This window comes from Lynx rufus, unplaced genomic scaffold (genome assembly GCF_022079265.1).
Source record: "Lynx rufus isolate CCGP_SWC_20201006 ecotype Redwood Valley unplaced genomic scaffold, mLynRuf1.p SCAF_10, whole genome shotgun sequence".
In the NCBI taxonomy this organism is placed as follows: domain Eukaryota; kingdom Metazoa; phylum Chordata; class Mammalia; order Carnivora; family Felidae; genus Lynx; species Lynx rufus.
This window is the reverse complement of record NW_025814824.1, coordinates 84170853-84189529: the sequence shown is the minus strand read 5'-3', so window position 1 is coordinate 84189529 and position 18677 is coordinate 84170853. Positions and strand designations below refer to the sequence as shown.

Here is an 18677-nt window from a genome sequence, read left to right as displayed (position 1 = left end):
CAGAGCTGACTCACCTATGTATATGTTCCAGAGAATCCCACAATCACTTAGGAGAGCTGAGGCCAGTTGTTGTGTCATAGGAAACAGGAAAAAGCTAAGGAAGGAGATCTCAGGAGCTCCTGAAGTATAGTGCCTAGTGGGAACCAGACAGCCATGCTTGGGTTCAAATCCAGGCTCCAGCACTAACCATCTAACCCTGACATTTACCAAGTTCATGCTTCTTCCTGAGCCCTACTTTCCTCATCTCTTGGATAGGATCATAATACCTTGAATACCAATTCTAACAGGAATTTATTAACATTAAAAATTTTTTTAATGTTTATTTTCTTTTTTTTTTTTTTAATTTTTTTTTCAACGTTTATTTATTTTTGGGACAGAGAGAGACAGAGCATGAACAGGGGAGGGGCAGAGAGAGAGGGAGACACAGAATCGGAAACAGGCTCCAGGCTCTGAGCCGTCAGCACAGAGCCCGATGCGGGGCTCGAACTCACGGACCGCAAGATCGTGACCTGGCTGAAGTCGAACGCTTAACCGACTGCGCCACCCAGGCGCCCCTTAATGTTTATTTTCAAGAGAGAGGGAGGTAGAGCATAGCAGGGAGGTACAGAGAGAGGAGGACAGAGGATCTGAGGTGGGCTCTGGGCTGACAGCAGAGAGCCGGATGCAGGGCTTGAACTCATGAATCATGAGATCATGACCTGAACCAAAGTCTACCACTTAACCGACTGAACCACTCAGGCTACCCTATAACGGGAATTTATTGACAAAATGGAATTCGAGGTCTGCAGCTCTCCTCACTACTCAAATATCTTATTTCAAACACGTGGAGTCTTTATGAGTTCCCATTATTAATGGAAAAATCTCCACTGCTGTCTGCCACATTCAGTCATTCTGCTCTCCTTCAGGAAAGAAAACCAAGGCTAAGTTGGCTCTGCCATATGTCCATGTGCATCTTGATGGAGATTTCTGTTCAGAGCTGTGGAATGCTCTGATGGGCCCTGTGTCTTTTGGCTAGCTCCATTTCAAGATTCCAAACTGGAGTTGCACATAAATAAGAAAAATTGGAAGAGGTCTGTGGGCAAAACGGCAACCAACTTTCATTGTGAGACCTAGGCTTTACACTAGAAGTCACATTTCAGAAATTGCTGGAAGGAAATTTTGAGATCTATTTTTAAAATGGAAATTGAGGGGCACCTGGGTGGCTTAGTCAGTTAAGTGACCAACTTTGGCTCAGGTTCGAGTCCTGTGTCAGGCTCTGTGCTGACAGCTCAGAGCCTAAAGCCTGCTTCGGATTCTGTGTCTCCCTCTCTCTCTGCCCCTTCCCCACTCGCACTCTGTCTCTGTCTCTGTCTCTCTCTCTGCATCAAAATTAAGTAAACATTAAACAAAACTTTAAAAAATGGAAATTGAGGCCCAGAGAACTTACAAAGAACTAGCCTACATAAATGGCAGAAACAGGAGCCTGGATTTACTGCTTTGCCAAGGAACACTAAGAACACATTCCAGGGGGCGCCTGGCTGGCTCAGTCAGTAGAGTATGCGACTCTTGACCTCAGGGTCCTGAGTTTGAACCACACATTGGGGGAGGAGTCTACTTTAAAAAAAAAGAAAAAAAGAACACATGGCAGTCAGCATGTTCTGTACAGTTTTCAAAGTAAATGACCGATGTGTCTATTACCTCTTCTAAGAGCTCACCAAACGCTCTGAAGAATGCTTCCCTCATCTCTCTCTGCTGTGGATGTCAAGAGTGAGGTTCACTGAATGAGGTGGGGCTGCAGGAGGGAGTTTGCCAGATGGTTTGGTAATGTGGGAACTGCCACCTGCTTTCGCTGCAAGGGGATACCATCTGCTTTCATTACCTACCTGTTCACTGACGTATCGGAGAGGGAAACAATGATGCTGATGACACCTTCCTTTCAAGCACATTATAGTTTGTAAAGAACAGTCATGTCCATCCCCCTACTTGCCTTCCTTCCCAGTTCTGAGAAAGTATCTTGAGTAGGATTAATTCCCAGTTACTGAGGTTCAGAGCCAAAAAAGTGAATTGCCATCTTTTTAAAGAGGACTGTAATCATAATTTTAAAACCTCAAAAATAATAGCATCTTTTCCTCATTTGGAATTTTTTCTCCAAGAAATTCTGAGCATGCCATCCTTATGTTGTTTTTTTTTTTTTTCCTAAAATCTCAAATGTTACCTCTTCAGAAAGGCCTTTCCTGCTCACCTAATACTAAGAGCTAACACATTGCACTCACTCTGTACATGTTATCATTTTAAGCCCTTTCTATATATTAACTCTGTTAATCCTCAGTACAAGTCTATACAGTAAGTATTATGCTTATCATCTCCATACGATATGATGGCAGTTATTATCTCCATAGAGAAGCCAAGAAAACTGAGGCACCAAAAGGATAAATAACCTTGCCAAAATCATGGTACGAGTAATAGAGCCTAGACTTGAACTCGACCATCTGGTGCTGGAGTCTGCACACTTTACCTCTACTATATTGCCAACCTAGGGTGCCTGGGTGGATCAGCCGGTTAAGCATCTGACTTGATTTGGGCTCAGGTCATGATCTCACGGTTTGTGAGTTCAAGCCCTGCCGTCCCCTCCCCGCCTCATCCATCCCCCTGTCGGCCCTACACTGACAGTGCAGAGACTGCCTGGGGTTCTCTCTCTCCCCTTCTCTCTCTGCGCCTCCCCAAGTTTAAGTAAGTAAACTTAAAAGAAAAATATACCGCCAACCTAAAGTAGGCTTCTTCCACTCCATTTTTCTTACTTACAGTACCCCTCCTTTCCCTTTTTAGCACTAATCACACACTGCAATTAGGTATTTGCTTGTTTATATGTATATCATTTGTCTCCTCTGTCTCCATGAGGGGAAGGATCATATCTGTCTCATTCACATTATAAGTGCTATATAACTATTTAGTGAATAAATGAAGAAATGTATGCTTGTGGGCATCATTCATTCTGTAACACACTTAAAAATTTTTTTAAGGAGGGGCAGAGAAAGAGAGGAAGAAAGAAAGAATCCCAAGCAGACTCTGCATTGTCAGCGCAGAGCCAGATGCAGAGCTCAAACTCAAGAACTGTGAGGTCATGACCCAGCCGAAACCAAGAGTCAGATGCTTAACCAAATGAGCCACCCGGGCACTCTGCAACAAACTAAAAATTAATTTTAGGGGTGCCCAGGTGGCTCAGTCACTACTGAGCTGTCACTACAGCATGTGCCTCTTGATCTCGGAGTTGTGGGTGTGAGTCCCACATGGGGTGTAGAGATTACATAAAAAGAAAATCTTAAAAAAAAATAATTTTACTTTGAAACAATTTCACAATTACAGAATAGTTGGAAAGAACTTCACTCGGAGATCTCATTAAAGTTTAGTCAAATGTCCCCCAAATACACTTTAGCGCAAGAAGATCCAGTCCTGGGTCACTCGCACAACAAATATGGAGCACCTGCTAGTTTTGGATTTTATAAGTCTCCTAAGTGGTCTCTCAACTGCAACAACTACCTACTACAATCTCATACAGCAACCAGAGTGATACTTTTATTTTTTGTTAAAAAAAATTTTTTTAACGTTTATTTATTATTGAGAGACAGAGACAGAGCATGAGCATGGAAGGGGCAGAGACAGGAGACACAGAATCTGAAGGAGGCTCCAGGCTCTGAGCTGTTAGCACAGAGCCTGACGCGGGGCTGGAACTCACAAACCCAGCAAGATTATTATCTGAGCTGAAGTCAGACGCTCAACCAACTGAGCCACCCAGGCACCCCAGAGAGTGATCCTTTTAAAATGAGTTATACATGTTACTCCTCTGCTCGAAACCCTTCAGTAACTCCCTATTAGATTAAAAGTAAAACCGTTCTTTTCTCTCATCTCCTCTCCTCTTGCTCCAACCACACTAATCTTCCCATTTCCAAAATTCCATCTAGATATGCTTCCACCTTAAGTTCTCTGTGCCAACCTCTTCCCTATAATTGCCCTCAAGTGTCTGACTGGCTAACTCCCCTACCTCTGGTGGTTCTTAGAAATACATCACCCCATCTCCCTATACTGCTCCCCCACCCCGGCACTTATCACTTTCTAAAATGCTGTAGTTATTTATTATGTTGTTTATGTTCTGTCTCCTCTTCTAGAATGTACTTACAGACAGAGGATAGAGATCTTTGTCTATTTTGCTTGCTCAATATCCTAAATGGCTACAACAGTACCTGGCATACAGTTGGTGTTCAACAAATAGCTGTTAAATGAACAATTGTTGGTTATACTAAGTGCCAGGTTCTGTTTTTTTGCACTGGGAGTAGAACAGAAGACTCCCTGCCATCATCAGACTCACACTGAAGCATACTTAAACCAGTTAGACCTATGTTCCAACCTCGGCTCCTATGCCTAGTTCCTGTGTGTTTGGGGGCAAGTTACTTAACCTCTCTGAACCTTGGTTTCCTATCAACTGTTATGAGAATTAAACGGAAAAACAGCATTTATATATCATTTAGCATCAGAAACGCTTAATCACTGTTTCCTTTTCTCCAAGGCTGCAAGATTGGTAGCCTGATATCCCTGACAGGCTTAGACGAGGTTTTCACGAGGACTTGGATAAGTACAAACAGGTTATTATGGCGAGGCTTACCCAATTTTTAAGATGTTTTGGTGACAGAATGCTTAAAAGGGTCGAACCGAGAAACCAAGGAATGGCTAGAGTCACCTACTTTGTCTTTTTGCATCGGAAAAGCCTCTCTGGGCCGATAGAAGTGAAAGTCTAAAGGAAGGGAAGGGGAGTAAAAGTGAAGTAGCGGGCCACTACTAAAAACTACAAATCCCAGAACCCCAGGCTGCAGACAACTACGGGTCCCAGTAGGTTTCACGGGCTGAACTGGGGTTCGCCTCTAGGAACCTGCAGCCTGGGTTCAGCTGAAGAGAGCGTATGCCGTGCGGAGGTAGCGGGGAGAATCGGGTCAAGCTTTACGCCGCTGCGCAGACGCCTCACACGGGCCGGACGTGACGTAGGAACAGTTCCGGCTTCGGCCTCCGCCGCTGCCGCCGCCGCCGCTATTACTGCCGCCGCCGCTGCCGCCGTCGCCGTCGGGGCTTGTTATTTCTAAAATGGCGCCCCTAGACTTGGACAAGTATGTGGAGATAGCGCGGCTGTGCAAGTACCTCCCGGAGAACGACCTGAAGGTGAGTCCAGCCGGGGCGGGAGCGCTGCTTGCGGGCTCGCCCCTTCCGGCAGTGGGGCTCCCGCCGGCCCGCCCTTCCTCTCTCCGCGGGACCCCCGCCGGCATCCCGTCCGGTCCCGTTCCGGTGGAGGGCCTGTTGCGGGGCGAAGCGACCGGGTCAGATTAGGCGTCACGCGGAGAGCGGGAGGGAGCCCAAGTCCCCCAAATGCTGTCCTAGTTTCCTTGGAGGGGATCCCGAGGGATGTCGCGGCCTCTGCCCCAGGGTTGCCCCTCTTGGCCTTCGGACTACCCCAGGGCTCGGAGCCCTGACAGCTTTGCTTGGAGGACTCCTCTCCTCTCTCCCCGACTCCGGTCTCCCGGAGGCCGACCGAGTCCCAGCGGACAGTGCCCTCGGGATGGGGTCATCCCTCAGAAGTGGTGACAGGAGCGTGGGGTGGCCGGCGTCTGACAGGAGATGCCACCGGCTCCCGGAACGCGACCCCAGTGTGTTCAGGTCTCGGCGGAATGAGAAGACGGTGGGCCAGGGCGGTCGGATAGCGATGTCAGAGAACGCCAGGTCTTCCCTCTTGCCATACCCCGCGTCCCAATTGCTTGGTAGGAGCGTTGCTTTCCTTCTACTAATTCAGATATGAACCCGTTTTCCAGTAGGTTGTTGAGCTGATTTCAGTGTGTAAAGTAGTAGGCCTTCCATGCAAATACTTTTCTGTTCCTTAAGTTGTTTCCTCATAATCCCTTCTTAACTCAAGATTTCATTTTCTTGGTTTCCAAAAGGAGACGAGTCGTTCCTTGCTACTGCTTAGTCCGAGTAACAACAATGCATGTATGTGTGGGTAAAGAATGGATGTAAGAGAAGAGGAATTCAGTTTGGGGTATACTGCTTTTCTGACAAGTGTTCCCATGCGCTTGTTAAAACCGGTGCTTAGATGTCTGACAGTGTTTAGCGGTGAGTCCTAGTCCCCGTTTTACGTGTTCAGTTAACTTTGATTTGCTGTGTAGTAAGTGGGTAAACTGTTGATGGTTTTGAGTCCTTTTTTTTTTTTTCTTTCATCTGTGGATTTAAAGCAATTTATCTTTGTAAATTCTTTCTCTTAAGGAAGATATTACTGGTTTTTTTTTTCTTTTGCTCTGTTGATACAGGAAGTTGATATTTAACATCAGTCAACAAGTATGCAAAATGTTTAAGGTCACATCAGCTCTGGTGGATGTAAGTTAAGTGTACCTGTTGATTATATGTGCTGTATGATGGGGGAGCCATTCGTGTGCATTTTCCCCTTTTTAATAGGATAATTTGATTAAAACGAGGACAAAGCCGGTACTAGAAATGTAGCTTTTATTTATGTTCATCTGAGTCTTTCAGACATGAGTTTTGTAGCTTCCTTCTGTTATATGCTTTTTTAAAGAAGTGAGGATACAACCAACATTGGGACCTAATTAGTGGAAAACTAACCACATGTCTTGTGGTAGCGTTGTTAATTCCATAGACGAAGTTGATTTTTTCATACCAGTGATTTGATGTGGACTTTTTTGTTCTTTAGCGTATATAAAGCTGTTTTAAGCTTTGTGTTTATAATTAATAAAACGTTGCTTATTACAATATGTCTTGATATTAATTTGAGATTGGCTGTTGAAATTATTTGAAAGATGATCAGTTGGATTTTCTTTAGGTAAACTTTTAGTTTGTTAAACATTGGATTTCCTTCCCATCTTAAGGAAATATAGATATCAAACCATTTCATTTCTCTTTGCAACACTATTGGACTGTGCTTAGTATGTATCTGTTTCTTAATAAACAATTTTTTTTTTTAAACCTTCTGGGCAACTACTGGGAAGAGAGAATTCTGAATTTTTCTCTGTAAGTGGAGGCTTTTCTTCTTTGTCTTGGAAATGGTTTGATCAGATTAATGTACTTGTGCTGTTCCTGTCTGGAGTATTTTTAAAGAAATTTAATTTTGTTTCTATTTCTTGGCATGAATTAGAAACTAAAATTAGACAAGCCAAGAAAGTATTTCAGGAGTACCTTTTCTGAGGCTTTAGAGCCAAAATAAAAGATTGTGTCAGAGGAAAAAAACAAACCATTGGGGCTACTTAATGGTTTGTTCTGGTAGAAAAGACAGCAGTTCACCTGTATTTTCAAATTGATTAGAAGTTGGAAGCACTAAATAAAATAATAAATGCATAGGATGTTTTAGATCTAATCACGATTTCTGTATATCTGAATTGGAAGTGGTCAGATCACTAATACTGGATTGAATGTACAAAGTTGTTTTGTAAGAATAAAGATGAAATATATGAAAGTGAGTGGGCCAAAACATAACCTTTCTTTAAAAAGAGCTCATGTGGTTCTCATCTACAATAAAGATTTCAGAGAGGATCATAGGAGATACAGATTCCATATCTGGCCAAGTGGAAGAACGAATGATAAAGGCAGGTTTACTGAATACTGAAGAATTTTGGGGAGTAGGGATTCTATAGTTTGTAGATTGATCTTTTGAACGGTTCTTAAAGATGACATGCAAGTAAAGAAATTGCACAAGGAACTGTGCAATTCCATAATAACCACTTTTGTGAATTAATAGTTAATGTAATCTTTTTGGAACTCATTTTTGTGTTTAGTTTGAGCCATCTCTGAGTTTTTCATATAAGGCTCCTGGGTCTGCAAAGTTGTATCTTTATTTGAAATGCTTCCATAAAGCTTCAAAAAATTCTGCCTGGATTTTTTGAGATTTTGCACCTCCTCATTTCAAACTCTGATTTTATAGATTCTCATCATAAACAGTATGCAACCCATTAGTTTAGTCACTCACCTTAGTGCTTGTGTTATTGATCATTCTGTTTACCTGAGTGGTTTTTCATTGTTTTTTTTTCAAGTAAGGAAAATCAAACCCAATGCGGCAGATAGGAATATATTATGGCTTTGTGTAGGGCTAGAAGAGTGTCTTCAAGACCCTCTCTGATAATATCTGCCATTTTGTTTATCTTTTTTGGCCACAGAATCAGTCTTCTATGGCTTATGAAAATAGTCTACAACAGTGCTGTCTGGTAGAAATAAAATGGTCAGAAACATGAGCCTCAAAAGGTCAAATTTTTTTTATATATATATATGAAATTTATTGACAAATTGGTTTCCATACAACACCCAGTGCTCATCCCAAAAGGTGCCCTCCTCAATACCCATCACCCACCCTTCCCTCCCTCCCACCCCCCATCAACCCTCAGTTTGTTCTCAGTTTTTAACAGTCTCTTATGCTTTGGCTCTCTCCCACTCTAACCTCTTTTTTTTTTTTTTTTCCTTCCCCTCCCCCATGGGTTCCTGTTAAGTTTCTCAGGATCCACATAAGAGTGAAACCATATGGTATCTGTCTTTCTCTGTATGGCTTATTTCACTTAGCATCACACTCTCCAGTTCCATCCACGTTGCTACAAAAGGCCATATTTCATTTTTTCTCATTGCCACGTAGTATTCCATTGTGTATATAAACCACAATTTCTTTATCCATTCATCTGTTGATGGACATTTAGGCTCTTTCCATAATTTGGCTATTGTTGAGAGTGCTGCTATGAACATTGGGGTGCAAGTGCCCCTATGCATCAGTACTCCTGTATCCCTTGGATAAATTCCTAGCAGTGCTATTGCTGGGTCATAGGGTAGGTCTATTTTTAATTTTCTGAGGAACCTCCACACTGCTTTCCAGAGCGGCTGCACCAATTTGCATTCCCACCAACAGTGCAAGAGGGTTCCCGTTTCTCCACATCCTCTCCAGCATCTATAGTCTCCTGATTTGTTCATTTTGGCCACTCTGACTGGCGTGAGGTGATACCTGAGTGTGGTTTTGATTTGTATTTCCCTGATAAGGAGCGACGCTGAACATCTTTTCATGTGCCTGTTGGCCATCTGGATGTCTTCTTTAGAGAAGTGTCTATTCATGTTTTCTGCCCATTTCTTCACTGGGTTATTTGTTTTTCGGGTGTGGAGTTTGGTGAGCTCTTTATAGATTTTAGATACTAGCCCTTTGTCCGATATGTCATTTGCAAATATCTTTTCCCATTCCGTTGGTTGCCTTTTAGTTTTGTTGGTTGTTTCCTTTGCTGTGCAGAAGCTTTTTATCTTCATAAGGTCCCAGTAATTCACTTTTGCTTTTAATTCCCTTGCCTTTGGGAATGTGTCGAGTAAGAGATTGCTACGGCTGAGGTCAGAGAGGTCTTTTCCTGCTTTCTCCTCTAAGGTTTTGATGGTTTCCTGTCTCACATTCAGGTCCTTTATCCATTTTGAGTTTATTTTTGTAAATGGTGTGAGAAAGTGGTCTAGTTTCAACCTTCTGCATGTTGCTGTCCAGTTTTCCCAGCACCATTTGTTAAAGAGGCTGTCTTTTTTCCATTGGATGTTCTTTCCTGCTTTGTCAAAGATGAGTTGGCCATACGTTTGTGGGTCTAGTTCTGGGGTTTCTATTCTATTCCATTGGTCTGTGTGTCTGTTTTTGTGCCATCAAAAGGTCAAATTTAAAAAAAATAGAAGGGAATAGTTGAAATTAGTCTTTTTTTTTTAAGTTTATTTATTTTGAGAGAGTGAGCAGGGGAGGGGCAGAGAGGGAGACAAAGAATCCCAAGCAGGCTCTGCACTGCCAGTGCAGAGCCCATCCCAGGGCTCGATTGACAAACTGTAAGATCATGACCTGAGCCAAAATCAAGAGTTGGATGCTCAACTGACTCCCCAGGTACCCCCCTTTTTTTTATCTTAGTAATATTTTATTTACTAGCCACCCAGGTACCCCCCTTTTTTTAACCTTAGTAATATTTTATTTAACCCAATTTCAACATGTAATCAGTATAGAATTATTAATTTAATATTTTATCCTTTTTGGGGTACTGTCTATGAAATACGTATATTTTACATTTATGACACATCGACATTTGGACTAATGGCATGTAGCTGTAGATGTCCTATGGAACAGTGCATGTCTGTAATGACTCCCTAGTCCCTTTTCTAGAATTTCAGAGCTAAGAGTAAATCAGAGTTCTTCTAGTTCTGTACCCTTCTTACTTTACTGAGGGGTACTGAGCTCCACAGAGTTTATGATCTGCCTAAGGATGTACACCTAATCAACGAACTAGGTTGGAAAGCCTCCCTATTCAGAGCTCTTTCTGATGCAGTTAATAGCTTTTTTAGGATGACAAATAGTATGCTTTTCTAGGTACATCTTGCACTTTACTTTCCTTTTTACTTCCCATTCTAAGCACATTGGACTGTTCTCTTCTGACAACATGCTCTGTACTTTCCTCCTCCTTTGCTTCTGCTCGGTCTGTTTCTATCACCTACTTTTTAAATACTTATATAACACAAATATTAAATCATTTAATACTCTATGAGTTATGTATAATATTTGCTCCATTTTGTAGACAGGTAATTGAAGCACAGACAGGTTAAGTAACTTTCCAAAGTTACAAAGCTGGGAAGTAGGTGGAGGAGCTAGGATTCAAACCTAGGCAGTCTGGGTCCAGGGTTCACATCTATAACTATCACTTATATTTCCTCTGTGCAGTACCCCCCTTGCCCCTTTTGGGCTCTAGCTCAGATGCCACTTTCTCTATGCAGAGCTCCTGGATTCTACAGTCAGAATTATTAGCAATGATTAGAATGTACATCGCTGCTTACAGTTTTCAGGGTACCTTCATGTTTATTCTATCATTTACACAGTTGTGTAAGGCACAACAAATATCAGAGCCAAGACTTGATGAGGTTTAAGTGGGTTTTGCTATAGTGACTCAGCGGAGTATATACCTGAATTTATTTGCTCTTAAAAATTCCCGTTTTGGGGGGCGCCTGGGTGGCTTAGTCGGTTAAACATCTGACTTCAGCTCAGGTCATGATCTCGCAGTTCGTGGGTTCAAGCCCTGTTTTGGTCTCTGTGCCTAGAGCCTGCTTCGGATTCTGTCTCCTTCTCTCTGTCTTCCCCTCCCCCACTTGCACGCTGTATATGTGTCTCTCTCAAGAATAAATTACCATAAAAATTTTTTTAGAAATCCCGTTTGTTTGTTTTTTCCTGCACTGACCTTTGCCACATAGCACCTTATTGTTCCACTTACCACTCTGTCTTCTGTGGTAGCAGATATGTCAGTCTCTACTAGACTGCAAAGCTTCTATTTTTTCTTCTTCTTCTTCTTTTTTTTTTTTTAAATTAGAGAAAGCGCAAGCAGGGGAGAGGGGCAGAGGGAGAGAGAATCTTAAGCAGACTCCACACTCAGCGTGGGGCCTGATGTGGATCTTGATCCCATGACCCTGGGATCGTGACCTGAGCCGAAATCAAGAGTTGAACACTCAACTGACTGAGCCATCCAGGTACCCCTAGACTACAAGTTTCTTGAGGACCAGGATCACGTATGTTTATTTTTGTATTCTCCATAGTCTTAGAGAACACTGCATTGTATGTGATAGACAGGTAGTTAAGGTTCGTTGAATTTAGTTGTATTCTGGTTTTTGGGGGCGCCTGGGTGGCTCAGTTGGTTAAGCATACAGCTCTTGATTTCGGCTCAGGTCATGATCTCGTAGTTTGTGAGTTCAAGCCCCACATCAGGCTCTGTGCTGAGAGCACGGAGCCTGCTTAGGATTCTCTCTCTCCTTCTCTCTCTGCCCTTCCCCTGCTTGTGCGCGTGTTCTTTCTTTCAAAATAAATAGACTTAAAAATAAAGTATAGGGGCACCTGGGTGGCTCAGTCGGTTAAGCGTCTGACTTCAGCTCAGGTCATGATCTCGTGTTCGTGAGTTCAAGCCACGCATTGGGCTCTGTGCTGACAGCTCAGAGCCTGGAGCCTACTTCAGATTCTGTCTCCATCTCTCCCTCTGCCTGCCCACCCATCACGTTCTCTCTCTCTCTCTCTCTCTCTCTCTCTCAAAAATAAACATTAAAAAAAATTTTTTAATGTAATTTTATACCGTTTTACAAACACACATTTCTTCAGATGTCTCCTTTTGTCAAGTACTGTTCCCTATGGGTGCTAGAGATAGAATCTGATACTTCTCTCTACCTTTGAGGGGCTCTCAATATAGTAAAAGAAATAGATAAACAAATGATTATTGCATGGTGTGTTAGGTGATATAATAGAGGGCTGTTCAGGATATTGAGGAACATATTAAAAGCAGCATCTAACTGGAGCCAGAGATGATTTCACACAGAAGGAACAATAAGAGGATGAGCAGAGTTTGTTCAGGTAGACAAAACAGGAAGGAAAGAATGTTCAAGCAGAATAAATACCATATGCAGTGGTATAGCTTAATCTGAAAGAACATGACCAGTTCAGGGAACTTCTAGTGGTTTGGTTGGCTGGAGATGGTGCTTGGAAGGCAGGCAGAGGCCAAATCATGGAAGATTAGGCTGATAAACTTGGATTTTTATCTTTTAGGTGGTATATGTATAAACACTTTGAAATGCTTTTATATTTTAGGGGAAAACAAATCATACTGTGACTTTGGGATGTTGTTTAAAATATAGCTAACTAAAAAGAAAAGTAGATTCAAAGAAAACTGTTACAGGAATACACTGTATTATAGTATATACAACATACACTGTTGTATGTGGTGGGAATATGACAAAAATCATGAAGATGTTACCTGAATAGAGTTTTGGAAACACTGCCATAGACAGAGGAGTACCTTTGAGAGATTTTTAAGGAGGACTGTGACAATAGGTTTTAGAAATTGGAGCGCCTGGGTGGCTCAGTCGGTTAAGCGTCTGACTTCAGCTCAGGTCACGATCTCGTGGTCCATGAGTTCAAGCCCTGCGTCGGGCTCTGGGCTGATGGTTCAGAGCCTGGAGCCTGCTTCCGATTCTGTGTCTCCCTCTCTCTCTGCCCCTCCCCTGTTCATGCTCTGTCTCTCTCTGTCTCAAAAATAAATAAAAACAGTAAAAAAAAAAAAAAAAAAAAAAAGAAAAGAAATAGTCTGGCAGCATTTGTAGACCATGGTTTGGAATGGGACAAAAATGTCACAGAAGCAGTAGGCCGAATGACAGGAGATTTTGACGTAAGACAGTGACAAGTGATTGTGGTGTTTAAAAGGAGATGGGAGCGTCTGGTTGTCTCAGTCAGAAGAGCATGCGACTCTGACCTGTGGGTAGTAAATTCAAGCCCATGTTGGGTTTAGAGATTACTAAAACAAAATAAACTTAAAAAAAAAACAACTAAATAAAAGGAGATGAAGAAGGTATAGTAGGACCTGTTGACAGGTTAGGTCTAGGTTACGAGAAAGAGAGGAGTTCAACGTAACCTCAGTTTCTGGCATAGATTACTTAGTAAATACTGAAACTAGATTAAGGAATGTGAGGGAGTTTGGTTTGGGCCATACTGAGTTTGAGATGCTGCCAAGTCAAGACATCAAGGTAGAGATGGCCAGAAGACTGTTAGATACACAGGCTGGTTAGGTAACATATTTATTGATTGTCAAATGTGTTTTCAGACACTAATAGTTCTAATAGTTTTAACTCAAGAGAAAAGTCTAAACCAGTGGTTCTGAACTGGGGGTGATTTTGCCCTGAGAAGATATGTGGCAGTGTCTGGAGACGTTTTTGATAGTCACAGCTAGGGAGTTACTGTGGGTATCTAGGGGGTATAGAGGCTAGAGATGGTGCTAAATATCTTATAATGCACAGGACAGCAGCCCCTCACAACAAAGAATTATCCATAGTGCCATGGCTAAGAAACTTTGGTTTAGGTTGAAGATACAGATACTCCCTTCTGAATTGTAAAGGTGTGAATGTTCTTGTCATTTTGGATTCCAGCTCCTCATTCCCAGTGGTTTGTAGAAGTTCTATACAAAGGCTATATAAAAAATAATTTTAGATAGATTTTTGTTTCTTAAGCCAAGAGATTTTATAAATACCAGTATGTTAAAGGAAATAGTATGCTTTAGCTAACAAGAGCAGCTAAACATAGAATTATAAAATTTAAAGCCCAGTGTTTTAAATTTGAGGGGCAAGAGGGAACAGGAAGATAGGAGCAGAGAACAGAATGGAACCTGGACTATCTTGAGGGAAAGGTAGAGAAGGGAAATAGGTTCATCTAAGAAGGGGGCTATGAGCCCCTACTTGTCCAAGGATTGGGAATTCATTGGGCACTGTGGGGAGAGATGGGTGTAGTTTGCCATAAGATTGGGGAAGATTGAGAATCCTGCCTCAGTGACTGTTTTGGAGCAATAAGAGAAACCACACTGCATACAAACTGAGCAGTAGAACAAAGCTGTAAAGGGCTTTGGAAGAAAGGGTCGTGTGTCTTCCCCATGGCAAGGGTACACTCCTTGAGGCCACTGTGTGTGTAGTTGGCTGACTCACGTAGAGTTTGTACTGAGATTTCATAGACTTCTTACTTTGTATGTGTTTGGTTTGAACTTGTAAGCTACTGCTGAACTGGAGAGATGAGAGGAAATAGCTTTGGCTTAGAGATTCAGCTCTTTAAGTCCTCATTTGGAACCACAGAAGTGTCAGTGACAAGAGGCAGCTGTTATTTTACTCCAGGTAGTGTGCCTGGCCTTGGGTTGAAGATGCTGCCTAAGTAGTTTACGTGTGTTCCCTAGACACTCACCAGCTTTTAAGATTGGCAAGGTTTCACAGTAATGTTCTTGAGTTTATGGTCTACTGTCACTTTCAGATGAGCCCTGAGGGGTATGGGCTGGTCACTACGGGTGGCTTGCAGTTAAGGGGGCATTATGGGTTAAGAGAGCCAGACATATGTGGGTGCAAATTCTGGCACATTCAACATGGGAATCATGGAGTCCCTCAGGAATCTGTGCTGTCATTAGTTTCAAAATGTTAATGATATCTTACCTTGTTCCCAAAAGGATATAGAATGGCTTATGAAGGTACATTCAATATAGCAAGGTAAATTACATGTAGAATAAGTAAGAAAAATGAGACAAAGAATGTAAAGATAGGAAACCAAGATGGAGCCAGTGGTAAAAGTAAGAATTGTATACAAAATAAAAGCTGTGATGACTAGATTACTTCTTTGAGATGAAGTCCTAAGTTTTCTAGGAGTCTACTGAAAGATAGAAACTGATCAGTTAAAAAATTCACCAAAGATTTGTCTTTGTCTCAAAGGTGACAAACACAATCTTCTCAGGGAAATCACACCTATCCCTGATAGAGGGAGCAAAGAGACATTCCTCCATTGGGTTCTCCTTGAAGGTAACTGTTTAATAATAGCATCCTATGCACCTTGTTTATAGTCTACACAGTGACCAGCTCTGTTTCCTAGAATGTCCCTTACCACAGCTGTATGGCATGATGTTAGAGTATAAATTTGGGAGGTACGCCTGGGTGGCTCAGTTGGTTAAGCATCCGACTCTTGATCTCAGCTCATGTCTCCATCTCAGGGTCATGAGTTCAGGCCCTGCATTTTGGGATCCACATCAGGTGTGGAGCCTACTAAAAAAATAATAAATAAATAAAATATATATGTATATCTATATCTATCTATATATAGAGAGTGTTGTAATTTGGGAAAAAGCAATTGGGAAAGGAGGGTAGTATAATGCAGGGTGAGGACAGGCCTCCCTGAAGGACAGATTGGCTTAATTCAGGATGGAGTTTGTAGTAGGTTTGTAGGTTTGTTTGGGTAACATTTTAGTAACTGATCTTCAAAGGGATGTACACAGTGGAGCCTCCAAATTTACAAGTAACTAACAGTTTCGTGAGAGTGGGCAAGTAGCCTGATCAACATGGTAGGAAATAGAGAACTTTTCCAGAGATGCATTATGGAGAGAAGAATGGGAGGTAGCTTCTTTGGCAGCTTGTGTCAGAGGATGTATTGGGGGAAACATTGAAACTCCTGGTATGGATTCCGACCTTCACAGATGGAAGTTTGACCTTTTCTTAAAAGGTGTAAAATCCAGAAGGGAGTGTGAATGAGGCAAATGCCTGAAAAGATGCAGGCCTCATGGGCAACAGACAGAAAACTCTGCCCAGTCTTATACAGATCAGCAAAGTACTTCTATAAATACATTGGTGAAATTCTCTTTGAGAAGGTTTGGTGAGTGTACCTGAAAAAATAGTACAAATATTAATTAGACAAGGCATTGTATCTAAATAAGGTGGGTAAGGTCCCAAGATAGGTACTTTACGCCCCCCCCCCCCCCCCAAGATAGGTACTTTAAAACATCACTGTAGGGGTGCCTGGTGGCTCAGTCAGTTAAGTGTCTGACTTCAGCTCAGGTCATGATCTCACAGTTTATGAGTTCTAGCCCCATACTGGACTCTGTGCAGAGCCTGGAGCTTGCTTTGGATTCTGTCTGCCTCTCTTTCTGCCCCTCCCCTGCTCACGCTCTGTCTGTCTGTCTGTCTGTCTCTCTCAAAAATAAACATTAAAAAAAATTAAAAATCATTATATTCTCTTATTTAAAAAAATTGTATAATATCAGAAAAAACATTTCAGAAATGTTTGAAATTGGAAGAGCAGCCATCTCTATAAGGAGTGATTTTAAGTGGTTTTCATCAAGATGGTTATTATTATTATTATTATTATTATTGTTTACTTTTGAGAGAGAGAGGGTGCATGCATACACATTGGGAAGGGGCACAGAAAGAGGGAGAGGGAGAATCCCAAGCACGCTCCACATTGTCAGCACGGAGCCTGACGCGGGCTTGATCTCACAAACTGTGAGATCATGACCTGGGCCAAAATCAAGAGTCAGATGCTCACGTGACTGAGCCATTCAGGTACCCCTAATTATTATTATTATTTTTTTACAGTAACAGGTTATGTATATACATACAGACGTATATATATATAAATAATAGACATTGAGGAGTAATTTATATCATAAAATTAAATTTAATTTATTTGTAAAAGTTTTTTAATTTTTTAAATATTTTATTTTTAAGATTATTTCTTTATAAAGATGTTATTAAAATTTTTTTTAATGTTTATTTATTTTAGAAGGAGAGACAGAGTGAGTGGGGGAGGGGCAGACAGAGCCGGAGGGGCAGACAGAGCCAGAGGCACAGAATCTGAAGCAGGCTCCAGGCTCCAAGCTGTCAGCACAAAGCCTGCTCAGAGCCCGACATGGGGCTCGAACTCGTGAGCCGTGAGATCATGACCTGAGCTGAAGTAGGATGATTAACTGACTGAGCCACCTAGGTGTCCCTATAAAGGTATTTTTATGTAATATCTACATCCATCATGGGGTTTGAACCCACAACCCTGAGTCGCATGTTCTTGCTGACTGAGCTAGCAAGGTGCCGTTGTTTATTTATTTTTAAAATTTTAATTTTAAAAATCTTTTAAAAATATATATTATTAATTTTTTATGTTTATTTATTTATTTTCAGAGGGGTGGGGAGGGGCAGAGAGAGAGGGAGAGAGAATCCCAAGCAGGGTCCATGCTGTCAGTGCAGAGCTTGATGTGGGACTTGATCTCATGAACTGTGAGATCATGACCTGAGCTGACACCAAGAGTTAGGTGCTTAACCGACTGAACCACCCAGGCACCCCTCCTTCTGGGTCATGTGTTATATAATTCATTGTACACTTATTATGTAGTAGATCGAGGATATAACTGTGTATGTATGTGTATAAAACTCTGCAGAGCACTTTGCATGCACTGTCTCATTTAATACTTAGAATATCCCCAGGTAGGTGTCTCTGTTTTGTGGATGAAGAAACTGAGACACAGAAATCAAGTAACTTGCTCAGGGATACACAGCTAAGTAATGGACAGTAAGCTAAGTAATCTGTAAGAGATAGAGCTGATTGTTTGGCCTCTGGTCTTTTTTTATTTCAAAGGCTATGCTCAACCTCTGAACTATGCCATGGCATTAATTGGTGTGCCCCTTTTCTGTCTTAGAGGATAACATAATCTGGGATTAGTACTTGTTGATTAGAAATAAAGGAGTATTGCCTCTCAGCCCTACGCTGTTTCTCCAAAATTTGACCTTGCAGCGGCATTGAACATAGTTGATCACTCACTCCTCTTTTTCTTTCTTCTTCTTCTTTTTTTTTTGTCCCCGCCCTTTGATCACTCCTCTTTGAGTCCATTTGTTTACTGGACTTCCAGGATACCACATTGTCATGGTTGCCTTTCTGTCTCACCAAGCTCTTTTGCTTGTTCCTTCTTTTTTGCCTAAGTTTTAAATATTGGTATATCTGAAGGATCATTTATTGATCTTATCCTTTTCTCTGCTTGTAGCTACCACTTTAGTTATATCTTCTAGTCTCATGTATGTATGTATGTATGTATGTACGTACGTACGTACGTACGTATATCCTGACAATCTCTAAATTGGTCTCTCTGACCCATAGCCTTTTCCTTTAACCCAAAACTCATTTGATCACTTGTTTACAGCACATCTGAGGCACTTGGAAATCTGATAGGCACCTCAGACTTAATATGTCAAAATCAGATTCTTCTAGCCAAATAGTGGAAACAACCCAAATGTCTAGTGACTGGTGAATGGATAAGCAAAATGTGGTAAATACATACAATGGAATATTATTTATTTATAAAAAAGAACAA

At 41.7% G+C, this 18677-nt stretch overlaps 1 protein-coding gene across 1 annotated transcript in view; it reads left to right on the top strand.

Annotated features, from left to right (window-relative positions):
* Positions 1–5044: 5044 nt before the first annotated feature.
* PPP6C (protein phosphatase 6 catalytic subunit) overlaps positions 5045–18677 on the top strand; it is a 34703-nt gene continuing 21070 nt past the window's right edge. The window contains exon 1 of the mRNA XM_047069419.1: positions 5045–5184. Within this exon, the coding sequence (XP_046925375.1) occupies positions 5110–5184 (75 nt within the window). The 5' untranslated portion in view covers positions 5045–5109. The remainder of the gene's footprint in view (positions 5185–18677) is intronic.